General features: G+C 37.9%; 1 protein-coding gene across 3 annotated transcripts in view; it reads left to right on the forward strand.

Moving 5' to 3' along the window:
* PLXDC2 (plexin domain containing 2) overlaps positions 1-25,912 on the forward strand; it is a 423,511-nt gene that overhangs the window by 150,323 nt on the left and 247,276 nt on the right. For 2 of the 3 annotated variants that reach the window (XM_020911626.2, XM_020911627.2), the window contains exon 2: positions 21,105-21,316. In XM_020911626.2, the coding sequence (XP_020767285.2) occupies positions 21,105-21,316 (212 nt within the window). Of the gene's footprint in view, positions 1-2,867; positions 2,890-21,104; positions 21,317-25,912 lie in introns of those variants that run through there. The other variant, XM_070472041.1, reaches the window with a different exon arrangement.

Genomic DNA, 25,912 nt, shown 5'->3' on the forward strand with positions numbered 1-25,912 from the left:
TTTTAAAATAGGCTTTATTTTTAGAGCATTTTTAGGTTTACAGCAAAACTGAGAAGGTACAAAAGTGTGTCATTTATTCTGTGCCACTTATATGTACAACCTATCCCACTATCAATATTCCTCACCAGAGTAGCATATTTGTTACAATCTATGAACCTACATTGACACATGGTTATTATCCATAGTACATAGGATACATTCAGATTCACTATTAATGCTGTATATTCTATGGCTTTGGACAAATTTATAATGACATATGTCCCTGATTATAATATCAAAGTAATTTCTTTGTCCTAAAAATTCCCTGCATTCTCCCTCTTCATCTCTCCTCACCCTCTAACCCCCTGCAACCACTGATCTTTTTATTGTCTCCATAATTGTGCCTTTTCTAGAATGTCAAATAGTTGGGATCACAGTATGCAGCCTTTTTATATTGGCTTCTTTTACTTTCTAATATTCACTTAAGTTTTCTTCATGTCTTTTCAGAGCTTGATAGTTCATTTCTTTTTAATGCTGAATAATATTCCATTGTCTGGATGGTGAATTCATCCATTCACCTCCTGAAGGACATTTTTTTTTTTTTTTTTGAGATGCCTATTCAGCATCTAGTTGGCAGGTTTTGCATTAAAAAAAAAACCCAATAAAAATCAGCTTCTTTGTTAGTGGTGCTCATTGCAAAACAGGATTGTATGGAAATAAACAATGTAACCTTCATTCTACAGGGATATCATTTGTATTGCTGAAAGGATACTGAATCATCGCATGATATTATTATGATCGGTATTATTGAACAAAGAACAGCTGCTCTGAAAAGTCAATTTATTTCTGTGAGAAGTGAATCTGCTAAAATTTAAATATGTTATCATAAAGTTCGTGTCAGTACATGCTTTTTTATTCCATTTATATGGGCTTTAGTATATTTTTTAAATCTAAAATTATTCATGTCTCATTTAGTGGATAAAAAATCTTCTAAGCAACTCTCTTCAGGTAACCCCGACTAACCAGTAATGAGAAAATTCTAAATCTTGAATCTTCACCAGTGAATCAGTTGATATAAATATCAATAGTAGATTCAATAACAATTAGTGGGTAATTGCTTAAGTCCATCCCTTTTTCTAAGTGAGTCTAGCCAAATCAGAAGACAATGCCATTTTCTTGTGAAAAGCAAAAAGAGAGGAGAGAAATAGTTTTCTTCAATTTTCCATGATAGCGCCTTTCATAATTCAAGGGCTATTGAGAAAAATTAAGTAGATAATGGTTTAGAAAGCACTTTTCAAAGTGGTGTAGGCAGATGAGTTAAAATAAGGTTTTAAATATTGGAAGAGAAGTCTTTTCTATGTCAGAATAAAATCAGAGCCAATATCCACAGACTATTTAATGTTTTCCTTCATATTCCTCCGTATTCCATAACTTTGAAAGGTGTCCCCAAGGTATAAACATACGATGTTTAATTCCAGACACAGAGGAGATAAAATTCTTTGGAGTTTTACTATGGCAGTGTTTCTCCAAGTATTGTTCTCTGGTCTACCTGCCTCAGAATCTCCTGTGGCCTTCTTAAAGAGAGTGGACTTTAGGAATCTTCAGGAACACTGTGATTCTGATGCATTCTAAAGCTTGAGAAACTAATTTGAGTGCGTTTTTGCTGTTTTAGGAAAAAATTTATTACAGCTTAACACATAGGCCTTTTGATTTTATAACAGCTACCCATAATTTCCCCTTTCATATTTACTCTTCTAGAAGGAAATTGTACTTCTGCTTTTTTCCCTGAGGTTATGTTGTTTAACTCATTCTTTCCACAAAAATTTATTAAGCATCTAACAGAACTTTAAAAATTTATCATCTGTCAAAGAAAACCACTTCATTATTAGTTCTGCATTCCTAATTTATCAGGGCAATAAATACTTAAAAATGATCTTTGATTAGATTTTTGGGAGAAATGTGAACTTTGGACACAGTCTCTGCTTGTGAACAATAAGACACCCTAAATTTTGAGCCGCACCCCCCCCCACTGTATTGCCTTTTCTTTTACTTTCAGCCAAAATTGCTTTTCTCTCTACCTACTATGATATTAAATAAAGAAAGACAGAACAAATCTTGTTCTTTGCTCTTCCATGCCACACCTTAATACATAGAATTTAAATGTATATTCTACTATCGTGGAGATACTATAGTAGTAGATTATAGTGGACACTAGTTTTTTTCCTTTTCTTACTTAGAGACATTGCTGATGATGTTGCATATATAAAATTCACAGTCAGATATTTTATGTGTCTTATTAAATACATAAAATGAGAATTGATGATCCTAGACATTTAAGTTGTTAGTCACCTATCAGCTTAATCACTTATTTTTCTTCCCGTAGTCCACTCTTTTATGCTAATTGACAACTCATTGGAAAGAGTCAAGCCCTTTTTGAGTAAACATGTTATTTCTATATGACAGCTGAACATCTTCAGAATAAAAGTGTTTTCTTTCTTACTGTTATCAGTAGAGCCTAAAGTGATAAAAACAACTTATATCCCTAGTAGTGGAGGTGATCTTTTGAAAACATGTGTCAGATCATGACCTTTCCTGGTTAAACCCTTCCACTGACTTTCCAACTGTCTCAGAGTAAAACCCCACTCCCTTACACACTGCTAGTGCCTTGTGTAATCTGGTTCCTCCTCCTTCCCCAGCCTACTCTTAAGCCCTCTGCCCAGGCTCCTTCTCGTCTAGACACACTATTCCTCCTTCAGAATCTCCAGTAGAATGTCCCTCGCTGCTTGGGCCACAGCTCTGGTTGCTTCTTCTGCCTACCGCTGGGAAGCCTTTGGAAAGTTTGAAGATGGCCTGTAACAAGATGTGATTCATGAGAATGAATGAATGAATGAATGAATGAATACATGTACAGTAAGTAAGAAGAATGCATTTCTTTTCTTAAACAGGAAGCGACATAGGTATTTTGGGGGAGTGCTTTGAAATGTGTCAAATGTCTGATATTGGTAAATGTATTATGGATTGGCATGAGGCCTTTCTAATTGGCCCCACAATAAGTTTAAATATGGTAAAGTTAGGATTAGCATTCTCAGAGCAGACCTGCATCTAAGTTTAGAAACAAATTTACATATAAATAGAAAATTAAATCAGTTTTCTAACCAGGTATTTTTGAAAATCCAATAACAGGTTAACAAATTTAAGGTTTATACAAGCACACAGAATATTTTTGACTTAATTTTAATTAAACTTCATGAAGTATTTGATGGATAAGTAAAAAGAGGAAGAAAGCATTCTCTTGGCATTCTAAATATTAATAGCACTGAAGGATATTGATGGCTTTACAAAAATGATCCCAGACTGCCTGTCTGTTACCCAGCCAAGTAATTCATAACAGAAGGCAGGTTAAAACACTTCACTCTAGAGCAGTGTGTTGTGAGATGTGAGACATTACATAAAGTTAAAGCAAGAACAAGCTGACATGTTTTCTTCTCTTTATTCACATGCCATTCTTTATAAGCAATACATTTGAAAGTTTGCCTCAGAGCATTTTGCGTTTTCCTCTGGGGAAATGTGAAAGAAAATTTTCTGTCTAGAAATAAAAGCATATTAAATGTGTTAATTTATTCTACAAGGGATGAAGAGGCTTGTGTTGGAGTAGGACTAGAGTTCAATTCAAATCGTGATTTCTGTGTATGAACATTGGAAATGTTCATGACCAATTATCACCAGTTTTTGAAGTGTGAATTGGTTAGGAGTGAAATTGTACATATATGTTTAATTTATTGATATCTCTCTTTCCCAATGTTCTTTTTTTCAAGTACGGCCATTCTTAGGGCTTCCCAGGTGGCATTAATGGTAAAGAACCTGTCTGCCAATGCTGGTTAGACGTAAGAGATGCCGGTTTGAACCCCGGGTCGGGAAGATCCCTTGGAGAACCCCACGGGCAGGGCAGCCTGGTGGCTTGCAATCCAAGGGTTGCAAAGAGTCAGACACAACCGAAACAGCTTAGCATGGCCATTCTTAAGTTAAATTAATTAAGCTATAAATGGTGGACAACCATGACCCAGGTTTCAGTCTGGTGTAAAAGGACAATCAAGGTTCATTCCTTTTGTTTGAAGAACACAGAACAGTGGACCCAGATCCCACAGAGCAAACCACAGCAGATCACACCTGCAGAGTGTGACCGTGTGTCAGCCCAGCTGCTAACTCCAAAAGAATTCTTTCTAATCAACTCCCCAAATTATTTTTACACAACTTTGTCATTTTTCTTCTAAATACTTCCAATTAAAACCTCTTTTTCTTTCCTTTTTTTCCTTTTCCTAGTTTGTCAAAAGGCTTGTCTGGCTCTTTGATGTAATGTGCATCTCACCTCCCCATGACATGTTTTTATACCCATTCAATGCTTCAGTTTGTACCCCTTACTACCTTAGTTTCTTCCTTTTGGTGTCCAGGGTGTCATGAATAGATATTTGGATTTAAATTGATTAAAATTTAGATATTAGTGTATGCCTGCCATCCTTCTTTACCCTAGGTTGACTTTCTAGCTTTTGATGCTGTTTGCTTTTTAAAATTTTTATTTGTTTAAAATTTTTGTTAACATAATGGAAGAGTTCAGCATTATAACTTTCACTTATATTTTATTACTTTACCCCTACTCTATCTTGTTTAAAATTTAGAATCTTTCCCCCAAATAACTGCATTTATTCTTCCTGAGGCTTTGTTTAAATAATGAATAAGTTTAGTGTTTTTGTCCTTAATTTGGAACCAGACTCACCATTTGTATACCTGCTCTTGGGGTTGTTTGTTGTATGGGAATACACTTCACTTGTTGGGGTTTTGAAGATTCAGTGTTTTGAAAGTCTCTGGAAGTCTACCTGATATTTAGGGAAACTCAAAATTGGAAAATACCTGATAGGTGGATAGCTTTCAGAAAAGAGGAGGACATTCCAATATTTTATGAGTTTGGACACTCTCTGAATTATAACCAATGATTTCCTACTATTTTTCATGAATTCTATTCATTCATTCATTCATCAAATATTAAATAATTGCTTAAAAAATAAGAATATAGAAAAAGCAGCAAATGTAATCAATGTGTCTCTTTGGGGGGGGTTCATTTTTTTATGTGGTAAATACACATAGCACAAAATTTACCATTTTAACAATTTTTAACTATGCAATTCAGTGGTATTAACTACACTCATCATGTGTTGCAGCCGTTACTACTATCAATCACCAGAACATTTTCTTCATTGCAGATTATACTCATTAAGCAATAATTCCTCATTATTTTGCCTTTTCAGTATCTGGTAACCTCTACTCTACTTTCTGTCTCTAATATTTTGACTACTCTATGTACTTCAGATAAATGGAATTATATTCGTCATTTTGAGTCTAGTTTATTTCAGCTTGCACACTCTTCAAGCTTCATCCAAGTTGTATTATACATAAGATTTCTATTCCTTTTCATGGCTGAATAATATATATATATACACATATATATATGTATACATAATATATAAACCATGTTTGTTGAGCTTTATATGAAAACGTATCCCTGTATCTTTCCTTTATGATATAACCATGCAAAGGCACCTAAACAGAATAATAGTCTCATATATTAGGAAAATATATCATGGTTTCAACAAATTTGTCTGAGACAGATTTGTATAACAAATGATTTTCTGAAAAAAATTTATAGAGTTTTTAGTAAGCCTACCAATCCTATAAATTTAAAAAATGAGTTACCTATCTCACAAAAGAGTTTGAATAGGATAATAAAAAAAGAAACAAGGGAATAGCATTTAAAAATGTTGACTCACTAACAATCAAAAATGTAAATTAAACTAGTGAGATTCTATTTTTTCATTGAACAAATAGGCAAAAATAAATTTTTTAAGACACCATTAGGTGATTGATGAAAATATGGGATATCTGGCTTCATGTCCTTCTGGTTATTTTGTAGACTGATGCAGTTTAAGTGCAATAGAGTACAGACATAAATTGTTCCTGAAAAAGAATTGAGGCTGCTCACAAAAGTTAACCTCTACAATCAACTTAAAAATTCAGCAGTTGATGATTAATTAGATACCTTATGATGTATCATAATAAGTACTTAAAGTGGAGACTACTCCAGTTTATCTGGAATTTGTTTGTATGAGTCAAAAAAATGTTTATAAAAAAATAATTCAAGGATAAAGGAAGAATGAAGCAATAGAGTCTAAAAGTTTTGGCGTTCTCCTGATCTCTACATGGTTGAAAGCTTGCTTTGGATTTCTGTCTCACTTTGGTGGCTTAATTCTTACCTGGTGGTCTGACTATTTCAGGAATATATCAGAGAAATTGAAATCTAACTTTAGTACAGTTTTACTGTCTTAATTTCTTTTTTAACGTAATTTTGTTGATTGTGGTTTATTTACAATGTAAGTTAAATTGTGTAATCAGCATAATGTATGCAATCAAGCAGTTTAATTAGGCAATGTTATTTAAGAAAGTAGCTACAGAATTCAGATATTCATACCATTTTAGAAATTCTTGGAACTGTATTTTAAAACTGCTATTTGAGTGGTAGTTGATATTCAAATTGAAGTATTTCTCATTTCAAAAAAAAGGGAAAAATACAGTGAATTCAGTGGAGTAAAAATATAGTATTATGATAGCTTGTAAAAACATCAAAATTTCTTGACTAAATTTACATTATTCCCAGTTCTATTCCTCATTATTTTCCCAGTTTTTTACTTGAAGTATTTCAGTCCTTATCAAAGAGACTATTTGGAACATGATTGTTTTTAATTGAAAATCATAGGTTTACATAGAGAAATAGTTTTTCTGTGTCAATATGTTTCACCCCAATACTATCTTGAGTTAGTCTTAAGGGGAACTAGGCAGGAGATGAATCATGGAAGTTTTCAGCTAATAAATACTCAAGTTCTTAATGAAGTGAACACATCTTAGTATATAAAGTATTTCTTATTTAATTATAGATAACAAAGTGTCAGTTTTGTTTAAAGAATTATATGCTTCCTACTGTAACTAATATATTATTTATGAATCCTTGCCTCACAATGCCTTTGATATTCAGAAGCATAAATCTTTCCTGTGATTTCTTGTGAAAAACTTTTATGTAAAGTTATTTGGAGATATCAAAGCTGAATAGTTTTGCCCATTGCTTTTTGGTTCTCAAGTCGTGTGAAAATATATTGCATTAAATATATGAATTAAATGTGAGAAGTAGAATAACGGGAAAATCACTTTGCCTTGCTGTATTAATCTTTCTGAACCTTTTAAAGGATGCTGCAGATAGAATGTTGTAACACTAATATTTTACTTGATGAAACACATATAGGAAAAGATGATAAAATATAGGAAATTGCACTGAAATTGACAGGGCTACATCTACTTTTCTCAAGAAATAACCCCCCAAAATATAGGTATACAAAGCTAAGAATTTTAAACAGAGAAATGAGAGTGCCTGAAGCAAGAGCTGCCACGATAGAAAATGCCAGGTCACCACCCCAAATGTATCAGGACATATCTCAGGGAAATAGCCTGGGCAGTTTTAGTGAACATCTATTATAATAACAAGAGTCAGACACGACTGAGCAACTTCACTTTCACTTTCATGCATTGGAGAAGGAAATGGCAACCCACTCCTAGTGTTCTTTCCTGGAGAATCCCAGGGACGGGGGAGCCTGGTGGGCTGCCATCTATGGGGTCGCACAGAGTCAGACACGACTGAAGCGACTTAGCAGCAGCAGCGGCAGCAGCATTATAATAACAAAAAAGAGCACAAAGATGAATCAAGACATGGCACCTCCCATGGATAAGTTCATGGTAGTTTGTGAAGGAATGGCATTTAATCAATATTTACACTTTCATGAGAACACGGAAATGGGTTTGATTAAAGTTCTATGAGATCCCATTAAAATATTCTGTCTAGGAAAATCTTCTATTGGTTATGAAGGAAGGCTTCACCAAGTCAGAATCTTTGAGTTTCAAATGGTAGAGACCTAGGGATTTTTTCCCTTGCCATAGAAGTAACACATTATAGAAAATGTACAAAATAAAGATATGTCAAAAGAACAAACCAAATAAAATGGACTGCTTCCAACTTGCATAACACAGAAAAAAATCATTAATAATACTATAATGTATTTCTTTCTCTTCTTAATTTTGTGTTCATATGTATATGTTTTTCCTTTTAACCAATTCAAATAATACTATTGCAGTTTTTTATACTTATTCATAAATCATTTTGCATATCTAGGATTTCCACAGTATCAAATCCTAGAAGACTTTTACTACAGATGGAAAATATGCACATATGAAATTTGAATTAAAACTGGAATCTGCCTACCAGTGTTAGAGAGTACAATACTATTTTCATAAAATAATCTTATCAAAACTAACAAATACAATTTTACAGTAAATCTTTGTGAGTGTAGTATATAAAAAATTACAATTTATTATATTTCTCTGACTTCTTAAAATGTTAAATATTCTAATGTATTTGGTAGTATTTATATTTCTTTGCTGTGAATTACCTATTTATGGAATTTGCCTATTTTTTAAATTTGAGGACTGGTCTTTTAAAAAATTCATTAGATAGGATATACTTGTGTATATTAAGGAAAATATACATGATTGCAATTTTATAGATCAAAAAGTTGAATAGATATACATAGTATTAATCTTAATGTGTGCTATTGATGTTTTTCCTGCTGGCCTTTTAAATGTATATAAAACTGAAATAGGATTTTTTTAACTTTCTACTTAATGTTCTTTAATGCCTTTGTGTGTGTGTGTGTTTGATGCTCAAATTTGAGCACCTTAAGCATATATTTTTAAGTCTATATTATCAACTCTGACAACAGTAGAAAGCCAAAAATTCCAGAGTTTGTGATTGTACTTTTCATCTTTATCCAAGAATGATACATTTAACAACTAATATTATCTGTTTAGTAATAATGGGAACAGAGCAGGCTATAGGGCTGGGCCCTGACTTTGCCAAACCAGGTCTTTAATTCCTTAGTTGTTGGATTATGTGAAGGGCATTGCTCATTATTTCGGGGATAAGTAGAGAGTGGGGTGCAGTTAATATGTTAATTTGTGGAAATCTGGGGATATTTTGATAATGGTATGAGTTATATTGGGCTTCCCGGGTGGCTCAGATGGTAAAGTGTCTGCCTGCAATGTGGGAGACCCAGGTTCAATCCCTGGGTCGGGAAGATCCCCTGGAGAAGGAAATGGCAACCCACTCCAGTACTCTTGCCTGGAAAATCCCATGGACGGAGGAGCCTGGTAGGCTTCAGTACATGGGGTCACAAAGAGTCAAACATGACTGAGTGACTTCACTTTCAAATCAAACATAATCTGATAGAAATATTAATACATGAATTGTCTGTCATCTGTGGTCACTGGCCAAGTCAGCCTAGGCTCCTTTATGGATGCATATGTGCTAAGTCACTTTTCTTTGTGACCCTATGGACCATAGCCTGCCAGGCTCCTCTTCCATGGAATTCTCCAGGCAAGAATAGTGGAGTGGGTTGGCATGCTCTCCACCACGGGGTTTTCCTGACTCAGGGATCGAACCCAGGTCTCTTACATCTCCTGCATTGGCAGTCAGGTTCTTTACCACTAGCGCCACCTGGGAAGCCCTCTTTTATAGATCTGACCCTACAAACTAAATATGGGCTAATAACAACAAGCAGTGAAACTGAATCTATCAGACATCTGGCAGCCATAACTTAATAGAAGGCCCTTAGTGATTTGGGTCCTAGGCATTTGGATGTCATCTTTGACATGGGGCATCATGATAACAATTGATTCTATCTGCCCTATTTTGGCTCAGGAGACTAAACTTTCCTTAGAGGCTATTGGACATGACTGGTCCTTGTTTACAGAAATTTACATCTCCATTGGCTAGCAGAGTTACACTTTTCATGCATTGGGTTTACCTTTTGTTTTAAAATTGGCCATTCTGAATACAAGAAATAAGGGTAGTTGAGGATGGCCAATAATAAAGAAATATTGAGATATTTCATTAAATATCTTTAGTTTTTCTTGTGCTGTGGAGACTCTGCCAAAGCCTTTGACTATGTGGATCACAATAAAACTGTGGAAAATTCTGAAAGAGATGGGAATACCAGACCACCTGACCTGCCTCTTGAGAAACCCTGCAGGTCAAGAAGCAACAGTTAGAACTTGACATGGAACAACAGATTGGTTCCAAATAGGAAAAGGAATACATCAAGGCTGTATATTGTCACCCTGCTTATTTAACTTATATGCAAAGTACATCATGAGAAACGCTGGGCTGGAGGAAGCACAAACTGAAATCAAGATTGCTGGGAGAAATATCAATAACCTCAGATATGCAGATGATACCACCCTTATGGCAGAAAGTGAAGAAGAACTAAAGAGCCTCTTGATGAAAGTGAAAGAGGAGAGTGAAAAAGTTGGCTTAAAACTCAACATTCAGAAAACTAAGATCATGGCATCCAGTCCCATCACTTCATGGGAAATAGATGGGGAAGCAGTGGAAATAGTGGCTGATTTTCTTTTTCTGGACTCCAAAATCACTGCAGATGGTGATTGCAGCCATGAAATTAAAAGATGCTTACTCCTTGGAAGGAAAGTTATGACCAACCTAGACAGCATATTAAAAAGCAGAGACATTACTTTGCCAACAAAGGTCCATCTAGTCAAGGCTATGGTTTTTCCAGTGGTCATGTATGGATGTGAGAGTTGGGCTGTGAAGAAAGCTGAGCACCGAAGAATTGATGCTTTTGAACTGTGGTGTTGGAGGATACTCTTGAGAGTCCCGTGGACTGCAAGGAGATCCAACCAGTCCATCCTAAAGGAGATCAGTCCTGGGTGTTCATTGGAAGGACTGATGTTAAAGCGGAATCTCCAATGCTTTCTTCACCTGATGAAAACAGCTGACTTGTTTGAAAGGACTCCAATGCTGGAAAAGATTGAGGGCAGGAGGAAAAGGGGATGACAGAGGATAAGATGGTTGGATGGCATCACTGACTCAATGGACATGGGTTTAGGTGGACTCCAGGAGTTGGTGATGGACAGGGAGGCCTGGCATGCTGCAATTCATAGGGTTGCAAAGAGTTGGACATGACTGAGCGACTGAACTGAACTGAACTCAACTGTGGAGACTCTAAAGATTTATAATACATGGATTCTCACAAATAGTAAACCTGAAAACAAATGTGTAGAATATTTTATATATGATTCCAAATAGCCTCAAGTATGTTAATGAGAATTTAGCTAGCAAGTAGATGCAATTTTATAAGCTAGGAGAAACTGTAAAAGCTATAAATTTGCTCCTTATTTTACACATGGTTAGGGTCATGTAACCTAAAAATTCCATATGCTTTTTGGCTTCATGATGCTGTGTTTTCTGCTGAAAATCCTAAAACCTTATTAAAAGATAGATTCTTAGATTTAATTACATGCTGTTTTCACTATCTGTAGGTTATTTGTAGGCTATGGCTGATGTGGAAATGAGTTTATTCGCCAAATCTGACAGATTTATTGGAAAAATCAGTGAATAGCTTGAGTTCTCTGACAATCATCTTTGTTATAATAAAATAGGAGGCTATCATCATGATAAAACAAGTCCTAAAGTCTACTTGAAGAATTCAGTTTTTCTTTTAAATTTCTGTTAGGGAGTTTTAATAGAAAACACTCAGTTAACAAGATTAATTATCTGTTTTAAAGTACTTCCAAACTTTTCAAGATGTTAAAAAATATAATCAGTTTTAAAGTGCTCTTATTTTCTGCTGTTTTTACATCAACTTTGTTTCATTTCCTCCCACTGGCAGAGTCAACTTGATGAAGATGAAATATTGTATTCTTTATTTGCTTTCACTGCTGGATTGTTTACATATTTTTGCCATTTCAAATAGTGCATTTTGTCTAAATTTTGTTTTGTTTTGTTTTAGATTCTATGTGTCATATTGTCGTTCAGTCACTGAGTCATTCTGACTGTTTGTGACCCCATGGACTGCAGCATTCCAGGTCTCGCTGTCCCTCACTGTCTCCCAGAGTTTGCCAAGTTCATGTCCATTGAGTCGATGATGCTATCCAACCATTTCATCCTCTGCCACCCTCTTCTCCTTTTACCTTCAGTCTTTCCCAGCACCAGGGTGTTTTCTTTGTGTCATATCATTAGGCTTTCTGACAGATGTCTAATTCTACCTGTGGAAGAGTCATCTGAAGTAGATTAGATAACAGTTAATACCAAGCCTATGGGTCCAGATTTGGTTATTTTCCTGGTGTATCACTTACCCTCTCATATACGTGTTTCCTCATATGTGAAATAGGAAATGCCAAATAGTACATGCCAAATACATTAACATATGCAAATATTTAGAACAGTGTATTACATTCGGCTAATCCTAAAAGAAGGTCAGTTATTATTACTAATATTATTATTATTAACCCATTATTAGAAACAATGCATAGATCACCTCTGTTTATAACTGTTAACACAGTTTTATTTTCTCTTTAAGATTTTAGTAAATATGGACCAATACCTTAACATTGTCTTAAATAATATTAACCTTTGCTTATAAAGTTAATCATGTTTTCCATAGAATAATTAACCATTTTATATATAAGATTAAGATCTCTGCTTATTATCTTATTTAATAGTAAGGTTAGAAAACTATTTCATTTTTAATGTGCAAATTTCTTCTGTACATACTTTGGATTATTTGGTTATATTTTCCCATTCTCTTTCATTTCCTGTGTGTTTTTTCTTGACCTGCCTAATGTTCTTCACTGGAAAATTATTGCGAGCGACCAAGAACCCTGTGATGACTGAGAAGTCAGAGAAGGGAAAGAGTGGAGAGTTAGAGTATGCTGGACACTCACATCTTGTCTTAGGCCTTTGTGGTTCTTCTACTCTGTGCCTCGGAGACTGGACTCATTCTTCAGACTTGTAGAATAGTCTCCATTTATTTTCCACATTTTATTTACCATGTCCTTGTTTCAGGTACTTCATACCTTTTCAACCTCCCTGGGCCACGCCCATGTTCTTCAAAGACTTGTATTCTATTTCTTACTGAGTTCATGAACCGGAAAGAATTGCGACCACGAGTGTTGCTGAACATCACCAACTGGCCAGTGAGCTTTTGTTGAGTCAAACTCATATCCGATAAGGAGAAGCTGCTATTGCTTTGTTTTCCCATAGTTTTCTTCTTCTGCTTTTTTATCTGACTGAGCAAGAGACATAATTAAAGTCTCAAGAAGTTAGACAACAGATCACATACATAATCCTTTAAGACACTGTCTCAGATGAGCAGCAGCCTGGCCAACCATTCACTTACTCATTCATTCATTTGCTTTTCAAAAAGAAAAAGCTTTGGGTATTTATCATATGTCAACATCCATGTTTGTACCAATGGGACAAAAAGTATAAATAAGATCGAACCTCTGTGTCGGGAGACTTCACGGCCACTGTCAAGTTTGGTGATGTGATAGGAGGATTCACAAGACTCGGTTGTGCTTTGTTAGAAGTAAAAGGCTACAGAGCAAAATCGGCAGAGGGAAAAGGCACGTGGGGTGATGTCTGGGGAAAGCAGGGCAGGTTTCCAGGAGCCTCTCCAGTGGGAGCACAGAGGAAGCATTTACTTCCTCCAGCAACCAGTTGTGATAACAACTGTGTGAAATATGGTCAGCCAGGGAAGTTCATGAGAAACTCAGTGCCCAGGGACTTGTACTGGGAACCGTTCACATAACCACCTTCTGTCTGCCATGTACCTCAATTCCACACTCCTGGAAGGAAGACGGGTGGTCAGCATAAACAATATTGTTTTCCCAGGCAGTTTAGCCACAGTAAGCCCCTCTTATCTGTTAGGGAAAGGGGTACCCCCCCACCAGCACCCGCAAATCTCAGTTCCCAGGTGCCTGCCAAGGGCCAACCTTACAAACAAGATTTTCTAAGGATAGCAGTCTCAGACCTGCTGTCTCAACACTTTTCTGCACAGTCTCACATTGAAGTAGGGATAGGTGGAAGAATGATTAGAGAATCAGATGAGAAGAGGCATTGGACTGCAGAAGAAAACTTAATCAGCTCTGCTTGAAGGAGTCAAGGGATGCTCCATTTACCAAGACAATATTTGAACTAGATCTTAAAGGAGCTATGAGATTTCCCAAAGCCTGGAATGAAGAAGGACTTTCCCACCATGCAAAGGTATTTTTTGCAGGTAAAGAGGTTATTGGGAGATTCTGTGTGGTGGGAGCATAGAGCTGATGAGGGAGGCAGAGTCAGGGAAGAGTGGTTAGAATAAGAGCATGAAGTGCTTTATCATTTTGTTGGGTGGTGAGGAGCCTTAGAGGTTTTAATAAAAATAGAGAAGTGAATAAATTTGAAAGTTATCTCTGACAGCAGATGGAGAAAAGATTGGAGAAGGGAGAGTTTGAAGAAAGTAAGACCAGGCAGGAGGCAAGGAATGATGAAGACGTGAGACAAGAGCATGGAGCAGTGGTCCTCAACTGGGAGACATGAAGAAACGTGTGATGCTTAACAAGAAAATAATGTCCACTTCCCATTCAAACCCTCTACTGCCTCTCAACAAAATATTCTGTATGCTTTCTCTTCTGTAGCTATCTTCTCTGTAATGCTATCAGTCAAAACTTCCTAGTCCACTACATAGCCAGCTCATCATTGGACAGAACCAGTAATATAACCATTTGTATGGAAGTTCCCCTTCACTTCCATAAATTGAGGTGTGTGAAACCATACAGCAGTCTACCTTAGCTGAATAATTTGCCTATTCTCAGATGATTCAAGCCAGTAAATCTATTTGTAGTGAAAACTTGTAGTCTTTGCAAAGGATCCACAAGGGTGATTTTGTTCATTTTGTGCAGTACAAGCCAAAGTGTATGTCCAAAATGTACAGTCATGGTGGGTCCTCACTACATAAAATACATGTCAATTTATGTGGTTACTCCTTGCTCATTTGACATATATTGTGTATATGATTGTATGCAAGACTCAAGAAATGCAGTACAGCTGGAACTAACACAACATTGTAAAGCAATTATACTCCAATTAAAAGTAAATAAATAAACAATAGAAAAAAAAACCATACTGGGGTTATAATAAAAAAAAAAAGTAACGCAGTTAAAGATGCATTCAACTATTAACTGAATGTAAGGTATTTAAATAAAATCATTAGGATGAGATGCAAATATAAACATAACTAACCCAGAACAGTTTTCTTCCCTTTTGTTTTTATTTTAAATGATTTTATTTTATGGTAGATGATCGCATAAAAGAAACTTGCAAATTTTGCGAAGAATGATATGAAGGTGTACATGAGTTTCTTATTTTGCTCTCAGATTAACTAGACATTATTGGGTTTCTTAATGATGATCTATTTGAAAGGTAGTGAAGAACCTTTTTCAATAGTACTTTATCTGCAATTTTTATCAAATAAAATATCTCAAGAATGTGTTAAGGCCAATTTATGTATTAAATATACAAAAATGTGTCTTTTAGCTTTCTCTCCTTATGTCCAAATGGGAGTCCTTAGATATATTTAATGTTTCCATGAACTATGTGATTAACAACTATAGCAAAATGTGTTCACGGAAATTATCTTGGAAGGTTTTCCATCAGTGGTTTAATTAACATACAGTAGACAGAAAGCAAACAATCTGTTCAACCAGACTATTGAAAGATCCCTCCTGTTGCTTTTGTTTTCACTACAGCTGGGAAGGGAAAAATTATTTTACATATATCCTTTCCTCTTGCTTCAGAATGATCTGTTTTGGTGGTGATTTAAAGAATAATTTGCAATATTTTTATGAGTTGGAAAGCCCATGAAGAGAATAGGAATAATTTACAATGTAGATAACCAGACTGTGGCTTTGCCAGTTTTTCTCCATTTTTATTTCTGGAAAACATCCATTTTTGACTTGTTTTATCTTCTCTAAAAATCATTCTGAAATGGGGTCAAAATCAAAGCCAGTGTCAAACTTTCATTTTTTAATTTTTTTTATTTTCTATTTTCAAACTTTAATTTTGATGAACCATGTAGTACTGAGTCATGAGCATATAGGGAATGTTTCCTCTATGCGTGATTGGCTAGTTTTGCTTATACATAACCTAAGCAGAGAGGAAGACTTACACGTAAAGCAACAACCCCAAGGAAAATTTAGAAGCTAGGCCCTAAAGCTCACAGATTTTGTCATTGGAAAACCCTTAGGTCCTTTCTTGAAAGTGAAAATGAAAGTCACTCCGTCATGTCCGACTTTCTGTGACCTCATGGACTGTAGCCCACTGGGCTCCTCTGTCCTTGGAATGCTCCAGGTACTGGAGTGGGTAGCCTTTCCCTTCTCCAGGGGATATTCCCAGCCCAGGGATCGAACCCAGGTCTCCCTCATTGCAGGTGGATTCTTTACCAGCTGAGCCACCAGGGAAGCCCCATAGATCTTTCCTTAGCCTTTGTTTACTCTTCACAGTCTGAGCCAGCAGATGATTGATTGGTTTACAGAGTTCAAGGTGGTAAATTCTAGGAGGAGCAAGCATGTCCATCTTGGAAGCAAATTAATCAACAGCTGTAATAGGTGTTAATACAACAGTAAAGAAAGCAAGAAAAAAAAAATCATGTAACACCACTAAAAAGTGAAAAACAAACATGTTATACGGGTCTGGGGACTTACCCTTATATGGGATTGGCCAAAATGTTTGTGTAGGTTTTTCATAAGGAAAACCTACAATAAATGCCAGAGGAAGAATTTATGCCAGTTTTACGCAGAAGGCCTATCTGTCTGTTAAATTCACCTTCCCCAGTAATCTCGCTAAAGGATGAGGTGGAATGTTCATCACAGAAGCAAGAGTTTGACACATTCATCAGACTTTGCAAATTTCAACTACAGTTCAGTTCAGTTCAGTTCAGTTCACTTCAGTCACTCAGTCGTGTCTGACTCTTTGCGACCCCATGAATCGCAGCACGCCAGGCCTCCCTGTCCATCACCAACTCCCAGAGTTTACTCAAATTCATGTCCATCGAGTTGGTGACGTCATCCAGCCATCTCATCCTCTGTCGTCCCCTTCCCCTCCTGCCCCCAATCCCTCCAAGCATCAGGGTCTTTTCCAATGAGTCAACTCTTCGCATCAGGTGGCCAAAGGATTGGAGTTTCAGCTTCAGCATCAGTCCTTCCAATGAGCACCCAGGACTGATCTCCTTTAGGATGGACTGGTTGGATCTCCTTGCAGTCCAAGGGACTGTCAAGAGTCTTCTCCAACACCACAATTCAAAAGCATCAATTTTTCAGTGCTCAGCTTTCTTCACAGTCCAACTCTCACATCCATACATGACCACTGGAAAAACCATAGCCTTGACTAGATGGACCTTTGTTGGCAAAGTAATGTCTCTGCTTTTTAATATGCTATCTGGATTGGTCATAACTTTCCTTCCAAGGAGTAAGCGTCTTTTAATTTTATGGCTGCAGTCACCATCTGCAGTGATTTTGGAGCCCAAAAATATAAAGTTTGACAGTGTTTCCACTGCTTCCCCATCTATTTCCCATGAAGTGATGGGACCAGATACATTGATCTTAATTTTCTGAATGTTGAGTTTTAAGGCAACTTTTTCACTCTCCTCTTTCACTTTCATCAAGAGGCTTTTTAGTTTTTATTCACTTTGTGCCATAAGGGTGGTGTCATCTGCATATCTGAGGTTATTGATATCTCTCCCGGCAATCTTGATTCCAGCTTGTGCTTCTTCCAGCCCAGAGTTTCTCATGATGTACTCTGCATATAAATTAAGCTTAAGTGGTATTAAAAGATAAACTGAGGCATACCAAGCATTTTAAGAGTCTATCTGAACACAGTTTCAATGGGGCAGCAGCATACCAGAAGTGGTTATGAACACTCCAAGGACCCCAACTAGGGGAGGGATTTTTATGGAGAAAAGGCAGAAGAAAACAGGGAAATTATTTCATTGGCTGTAGCTTAAGTGTTACCCACTCCAATGTTCTTGCCTGGAGAATCCCAGGGACAGGGGGAGCCTGGTGGGCTGCCGTATATGGGGTCACACAGAGTCGGACACAACTGAAGCAACTTAGCAGCAGCAGCTAAAGTGTTTGCCTGATTCAGAAAAGTCTAGTTGGGAGTTTGTGACTGGTTGTCCTTAGGTTTTGGTCTCAGACTTGAGGCACTTAGAGGCTCAGGTTTAGGTTTGCTTATATAGGCTGCTAAAACCATCAGAGACTGCTCAGGCTGATGGCCTCCTTGTTTAGTTAATTTAATAGTGGGGAACATGGACTTCATCCTCCCTGTGTTCTGAAGCTCTTTTTATTTGTACTCTAGGGTAAGAAGCAGAGAGGGAGAAAAGGAGAAAGGGTACTTCCTATGCAGACAGCTCCTTCATTGTTCGTTATTTTGTCTACTCCATGCCCTGTGCCAGGACCACAGGGGCTAACGTGATGTTTCTGGCCTAAGTTTCATGAAAAGCACTGTATTTTGTCCTGTGTTATAAAAATCTAAAAGGATAATGGTGAAGTTTTAAAGTCGGGCAGTGAGTATCCAATGATAACATCTATTTTAAAGAAACCAACAGTGGGGTTGAATTTCTGGTTTGAAGATTTTAATGAAGACTACTACTTTGAAGATTTAGGTATATTTTTCTGATTTACATTAGAAAGAACTGACAAACCTCTGGCTGGAGCCTTTCCCTTTCTGTGATGTTAACAAAACAAAACAAAACACTTATATCTAGGACCCATTGACTGCATTATATTTGCTATCTTTCTTATCTAGACTGATGTTATAACTAAGGATACTATAGGTTTTCAGTTGTTCCTACATAATTGTATTCAGATCGCCACTACCCATAGGGCAAAGCGAATGCGTAGCTCTAAAGTTTAGTCTAAATATTGTGCTATGAGGCCTTACCTGGTTGTTATAAAACTTTATTGTGTACTTTTGTTGTAAGCTACATCATATATTTTTAGTAATGAGGCAGGACATCTAAATAAAGCAAATAAAATTGCTTTATGTAGCTTTACCTAGAATCATAAGTCTTAGAGCCTGCCACCTACTTAGGAAAAGTGGTCTGCTTTTGCAGGTAAGATATTTTCATTCCCATTTGAAATAAAGGGTAACAAAACCACAGAGAGCTTTGTAAATTACACAACATCCCCTATTCAGCAAACCTAACAGAAAGAATTCCACCCCAGTTCTCCCGAATCCTTGCATTTCTTCCCTTACCTAATTCTGCCGGCTCTAATCATCTTTGCTCTGAAGAGACTGTCTACAATTTATTTATTATTCATTCAGTCAGTCAACAAACATTTATTGAGCATTATTCAATGGCCAGTGGGTACAACACCTTAAAAAATAAACATTTTCTGTAAAATCCTCTTTAGACATACTTACTGAACATTTACTGCGTGGCAGGTGGGAGGCCACTGTGATCAACCCTCCATGTACCTGAGTTTTTCTTTAGCCTTATAACAGTTCTGTGAGCTGAGAACAGCACTGCATTGTCTGGCTCTCGGTTTCCTCTCTATGGAATGTTTGGTCGTTTCCATTTCCATGATTCTTTTACACTCTTATATTCTCCAAGCCCATGGAAAGGTCGAGATAGCCTACAGTATGGTAGTGTTTTGCTCTAGGCTGTCTCTACTAAGGCAATAAATAATGGCAGATCTTTTAAAGTCACAGTGAAATCAAAGGATATCCCCTCAAGAGGAAATGATTAGCACCTTCATGATTTCAAAGGGAGATGTTTTAGACATTTGCATGTGACTAGTAGTGGTAGCCTTGACTTGGTTATTAGAGTTCAAAGTAATGGATTTAACGGTATTATTTTTTGTTGTTATTTTTGTTCAGTTGCTAAGTCCTGTCCGACTCTTTGCAACCCCATCGACTGCAGCACACCAGGCTCCCCTGTTCTGCGCTATTTCCCGAAGTTTGTTTAGATTCGTGTCCTTTGAGTCCATGATGCTATCTAACCATTTCATCCTCTGTCGCCCCCTTTCTCCTCTCACTTTCAATCTTTCCCATGATCAGGATCTTTTCCAATGAGTCTGCTCTTTGCATCAGGTGGCCAAAGTATAAGTTTCACTAAATACATTTTGGTTTCTTGGAATCTTCTAGTATTGATGGCAGCATCACAGCTGTAATTAAATCACTATTCTCTTAGCCCTTTTGAACCCATGTCCTGCCTATTATTAAAGGCTGTCAATTCATATCTTTTGGTAATCGTTGCCTAGAGGAGAATTGTTCTTGGTCAGACACTGAATTGCCCACACTTGTGGAACATCTTCCCCTGCTGACCACTGAAGTGAAAGACTAGGAGTAATGATGAAATCTAATTTTCACCCTGTAGAAGCGGCATGAGCTGGGTCAGCAAAGCCAGTCCCTGCAGATGGCTTTAAAATGCCTTTGTGATTTGATCTCCTTGTTTTTCATCCATTTCTCTAAGTGCCCATCACTGTCATCCTTAACCACTCTGACAAGATTCCAAGGTGAGAACAGCCCAAATGAACAAAGCATTTGTGATGCCTCCCAGGGGTGTTGCTTATTAAATGAATTCAGCAGTGAACCAAGTCTGACTTGTGAGCTACAAGGCAGGTTATCACATTGACGTGAAGATCATTCTATATATTTTTTGACCTGTTCGAATGCTCTGTTATCTCTCTGCTGCTCAGCATAACTTATGTGAAACAATATAAACTTGCAAGTTAATGATGTCGGATTTGTATTTTCAAATGTGCTGGGAGTCAGTTGGTTTCATTCCTTTGTTTGGATTGCATCTTATTTTCTCAGAACAACTAGAGAATGTTTATGAAGGGTGTGTGTGGAGGGCAGGGAAGGAAGGGAATAAAAATGAATTGCTTTAGGGCAGCACATCTGTTTTAGGGACTCTGTTGGATCTGCACATTAAGCATTGTCACAACTTATGGCATGTCCTGAAATTGCCTTCTACTCAGAGTTCTTCATACCAAACTCAAAATGTTATAGTTAAATGGGTTTCACTGTTTTGAGTTAGTTTCCTCTTTTCATGAGCAGCAGGATATTTTTCTTCTCTATGAGAAAGCATGTGAACGATGTGTAACAGGTGGTAACTCATTTTTTTATTTTATTTTTTCAGATGGGCAGTATCAGGTTGCTCAAGCCTTCCCACAGACAGAAGAGGAGGTGGAGGTGGACACACATGCATTCAGTCACAGGTGGAAAAGGAACTTGGATTCTCTCAAGGCCGTAGATTCAAACCGAGCTAGCCTGGGCCAAGACTCCCCAGAGCCCAGAGGCTTCACGGACCTGATCCTGGACGATGGGCAGGACAACACCACCCAGATTGAGGTGGGTGGATGATCTGGGTGATTGAGATGGATTAATGAGTATGCTTCTTGGAAGGCTCCCAAATTCCACATTATGCTGTCTCTTTGGCTCAATCTGGAACTTTTGGACCTTTTTGCAGGGATCAGTTTAATTCATTAATTAATAATTGATTAATGATGATAACAATAATAATCACAGTATTTAACAATAATCTTTCTTGTACAATTTGTTAATATTCAGGAACTCAATGATAAGTAATTATTATTTTGGTAAATAAATAAATAGCTAAGCCAGTTAATCATCCACAGATTCACTTACTCAGGAAACGACAAACAGGGGCTTGGTGTGGTGATGACAGTGAAGGGAGAGAATAAAGCTCCTCCCCACTGGGACATCAGTGTATGTAAGGGTCAGAAAGGCTAGCTGCCATAGCCACGTGATATGCACAGAAGTATGTACAGGCCAGTGTGGCATGGAGGAGGGGGATCACCTGCTTGCGATTGGGGGGATGGACTGCTGGCAAAGAGGCTTAGGAGTGGGCATCTAAGCTCAGGCTCAGCTGACTGAGAGGAGCTCAGCAGGCTGATAATCAGTTAATAGTAAAAGAAGATTGCTGGCAGAATGAATTACACCTGCAAAGGCTGACTGTCAGGATGGTAGGCATGGAGTCTCATATGATAACCAACCAGCTGTCCCAGTTTACCTGGGACTGAGGGGGTTCCTGGGATGTAGGACTTTCAATGCTTAAAATGGGGAAGTTCTGGGCAAGCTTGGATGGTTGATTACTCTGTTACTGTATATAATTCTCTATGATAATTGGAGCCATGAAGTGGAAAGAAAAGGATGGTTGCAGGTGGGCTTGGTGAGTATGGAAGGCTGCTGAAGGCACATTCGAGGCAGATTTTGGGGTTGCCCAGAGGTCTCAAGGGTAGTGTTGGTTGCATTGTCATTCAGTCGCTAAGTCATGTGTAACTCTTTGTGACCCCATGGACTGTAGCACGCCAGGCTTCCCTATCCTTCACTATCTCCCTGAACCTGCTCAAACTCATGTCCATTGAGTCCATGATGCCATCCAACCATCTCATCCTACTGCCCTCTTCCCCTCCTGCCCTCAGTCTTCCCCAGTATCAGGATCTTTTCCAATAAGTCAACTCTTCACATCAGGTGGCCAAAGTATTGGAACTTCAGCTTCAGCATCAGTCCTTCCAATGAATATTCAGGGTTGATTTCCTTTAGGATTGACTGGTTTGATCTCCTTGCAGTCCAAGGGACCCTTAAGAGTCTTCTTCAGCACCACAGTTCAAAAACATCTAGGTTTCCATGGTCCTTTGCATTGCAAATGGTAAAATATGATCTTGTTAGTACTAGATATAACAAACAGAAACAAATGAATCTTACAGAAATAAGCAAAAACCACTTGAATGAGAACAGAGCTGTTTGTTCAGTTTGTTACAGCAAGGGTGTGAGCCTTCATCACTGGCCTTCAGAAGAGACTCAAAGAAGGCAGGAGAGTGGGAAGGCTTCTCAGTTTAAAAAAAAAAAGAAGGCTTCAGGTATGCTGTGACTGGAGGTGGTTGGCATGCAGAAGCCAGATGTGGGCTAGTCAGAAGCCAAGAATCTTGTGGGATTGGTCTGGGGGATGTTTGGTTATCCATGCTTGGTCCAGAGTTGGGCAGAGGAACAAAAAAGAAAGAAAAACCATCAGTTGTCAATCAAGTCCTACCCATTCTGGACCAATTGCTTCCAGGATTGAGTTTTGGCTCCTGGACTAGTTGCTTTAGAAGTTGAGGCCAGACTTCTGTTTTTATTCATGGTGTGGACATTGTTGTTTGTATATTCTCTCCATCTGAAGTTTTAGTTCCTACCATCTTCTAGGTAGGCTTATGTTTTAAAGAACCAGGCAGCATTCTTTTTAGTGCCCTGAAATACTCATTATTTAGGAAGCAAATGCGACATAGTTCTGCAGATAGTATCAAGGCTTTGTTTTGTTCCCTCAGGATAAGAGCAATCTTCAGATCTGAAGCCTAGGCCATTGGGATTCTGTGGATGTGAGAGGCCCAGTGATTTTCAAAACCCTTCTCCATCCCCTAAGCTAGTGTATGACTTTGGGGGGGGTCCCTGGATGCCCCAAGTCAGCCCCTTAACAGGCAACAGAGGATGTGCCAGTAGCAGAAGTCATATAGTACTTCCAAGAGGCTATTCTGACTCCTGCAGAGTGCCTGCTATTTTGTCAACAGTGTAGTTACAGCAACTCAGAGTGGGCAACACAGTTCTTCCCTGAGCTGCCCTTTGGCCAGGGTGCAGCAGAAAGCAAGGAGAGCAGAACAGGAACAGAGCTGTTTACTCTCGGCCTAGAACTCAGCTAGTAACCTGCAGAGATTAGAAGGGGAGAACGTGGGCTCCCAAACCTCTGTGGTCTCTACGCAGGGTGCTGAGTTTTTCTTACCATTTATCAAATAGAAAAGTCCTTTTGCTCAGGGATTTATGAAGACTTCTCAAAATTAGTCCTTAGTTGTCAGTATAGTCATGATTTTGTTTTTCAGCCACTTTTTCTCTTTTTCTACCTTAATAGAGGGAGACCATATAATGTCAGAGATTCTGAACCAGTGAAAAGGAGGAAGGATGATGGAGGGAGCTATTCACTGAGTGTTCTCTTGGTGCTGAGACCTGCCAGGTGGCCCTGTGGAATCATCTCACCTGGTCCTCTCATCAGCCTGGCAGGACTTGCATCCCCAGGTTCACTGGCTAATCTCAGTGATTTACATGAGGGACTTTCAGATTTAGGTTTAGTATTTTTCTTAAGGTCTCTCATTAATGAATAAAGGGCTGGCATTCAAACCAGGGCTGCCCAGCTCTCAAGACAGCCTTACTATTTGACTTCCTCTAACACAAAGGGTAATTTTTTTGGATAGTGGCAGCATCTGAATATCGATAGGGTAACTCCAGGGTTTCAATCTGTTTGGAAGGGGACTTTCCTTGAAGCTAGATTTCATAACAAGAGGACTGCTTTTATTTTGAGTTGTTTTTGTGGGGTTCTGGGGATAGATTGAGATTATTGGGGATCTAAAGCTCCATAAGTCACTGCTTGGAACCCCCACTAGTTCTGGAAGCAAAAGCCTACATCTGAAACTTCTCAGCAAAGTTTATTTATCCTGGCCCTTGAAAAAGTATTTTTGAACACTGTTGAATCTCTTTGGGGGCTGGGGGCGGAATACTTTTGCCTGATTGAGTTAAATGGGAATAAGAAAGAAAGGAACCAAATGGTTAGAGAGTGACTGCTCTGCCCTGGGCATTGTGACAATATCTTTCTTATCTTTTAGGAATAAGCATTTTGATTTATGTTGCTTAATACAAGTAATGAGCATGAGAGACTCTGTATGCTTTTTCTTTTTAGAAGCTTCCAAAGTCCATGTCAGGAATCAGAATTATTTTCCCTAAGAGTAAAGACTGTAGCAGCAACTGTTAAAATAATACGTATCTCAGCGAGATTTAAACCACCCAGAATGGCATTCATGTGCATGTTCTCCCCAACTTTTGCCACCGTCTAGACTTTATATCCCACTTTCACTGAACAAAGACAGAAAACAAAAGACAATAGTATATTTACTCTTTTGGCACAGGCTCATTCTGAAATAAACAAAGACTGTTATTCTCTTAAATTGGTGACAGTATTTTTTCTGGCTCTGCATGAGAACAGATAATGGAGGGATTATAAACCTTAGTATCCCAGTTAAATAATGCTTCCAATGGAAGTTTCATTGTTGTTGTTATTATCTTCTTTTTTTTTTTTTACATTCTTTTCATGAAGATATAAAGATGTTTTGAAACTATTTGTATTTCCTGGTGAATAAATGGGGACTCAGTAGTTGACAAGCACCCCTGTTGATCTGGATGTTAATTTACACGAGACCTTTCTTCTTGTATCTTCTCTGTTCATGTGGACGTGTGACCATGTGGACGTATGACCACCTGAACAGAGGGGATCCAAAAAGAGGCATACCTTACTTGGGCAGATCGAAAGAAGCATACTTCCTTCTGGTTAGCGGGTATTTAAAGCAGTCACTGGCATGCTTTTTGTAATTACTTTGGGAACAGAAGGGCTTCAAGGACTCTCAGGTAAGACTGAATTCCATTCATGATTCGGCCTTGTTTGAGCTGTCCTCAGTGAATTCCATGCCCCCAGGGACACATGCATGGATGAGCAACACGTGGACCTCCCCTGCTGACTGCCCTTCTGTTTCCTGGGGCAGAGCGCTTACAGCAGTGAGGGGGCCTCGTAAGAGAGAGGGGGTTAAGCAGTGTTTGGTGAGAACAGCCAGTCTTTATAGAGCTAAGGTTCTTGGGCTTCTTCCTGTGTAATATTGTTGGTAACTTACAGTCAATCCCTTTACAGAAATCAGTCACAAATTCCTTTCTTAAGCAAGGAAGCAAATACGAGGTTCTTACCACTTTTTTCACATCCAGTGTTTGGAACTTCATATTCCTTCTCTTGGGACAGTGAATGTATTTCTGAAAAGGCTTGTCAAGTGTGACTTTGTTTTTGGCTTTGATTCTGTATTACCTGGATGACTGGAAAAAGGGAAGACTAAAATTAGGATTTATGGATCATATAAGTGT

Source organism: Odocoileus virginianus, chromosome 9 (assembly GCF_023699985.2).
Source record: "Odocoileus virginianus isolate 20LAN1187 ecotype Illinois chromosome 9, Ovbor_1.2, whole genome shotgun sequence".
In the NCBI taxonomy this organism is placed as follows: domain Eukaryota; kingdom Metazoa; phylum Chordata; class Mammalia; order Artiodactyla; family Cervidae; genus Odocoileus; species Odocoileus virginianus.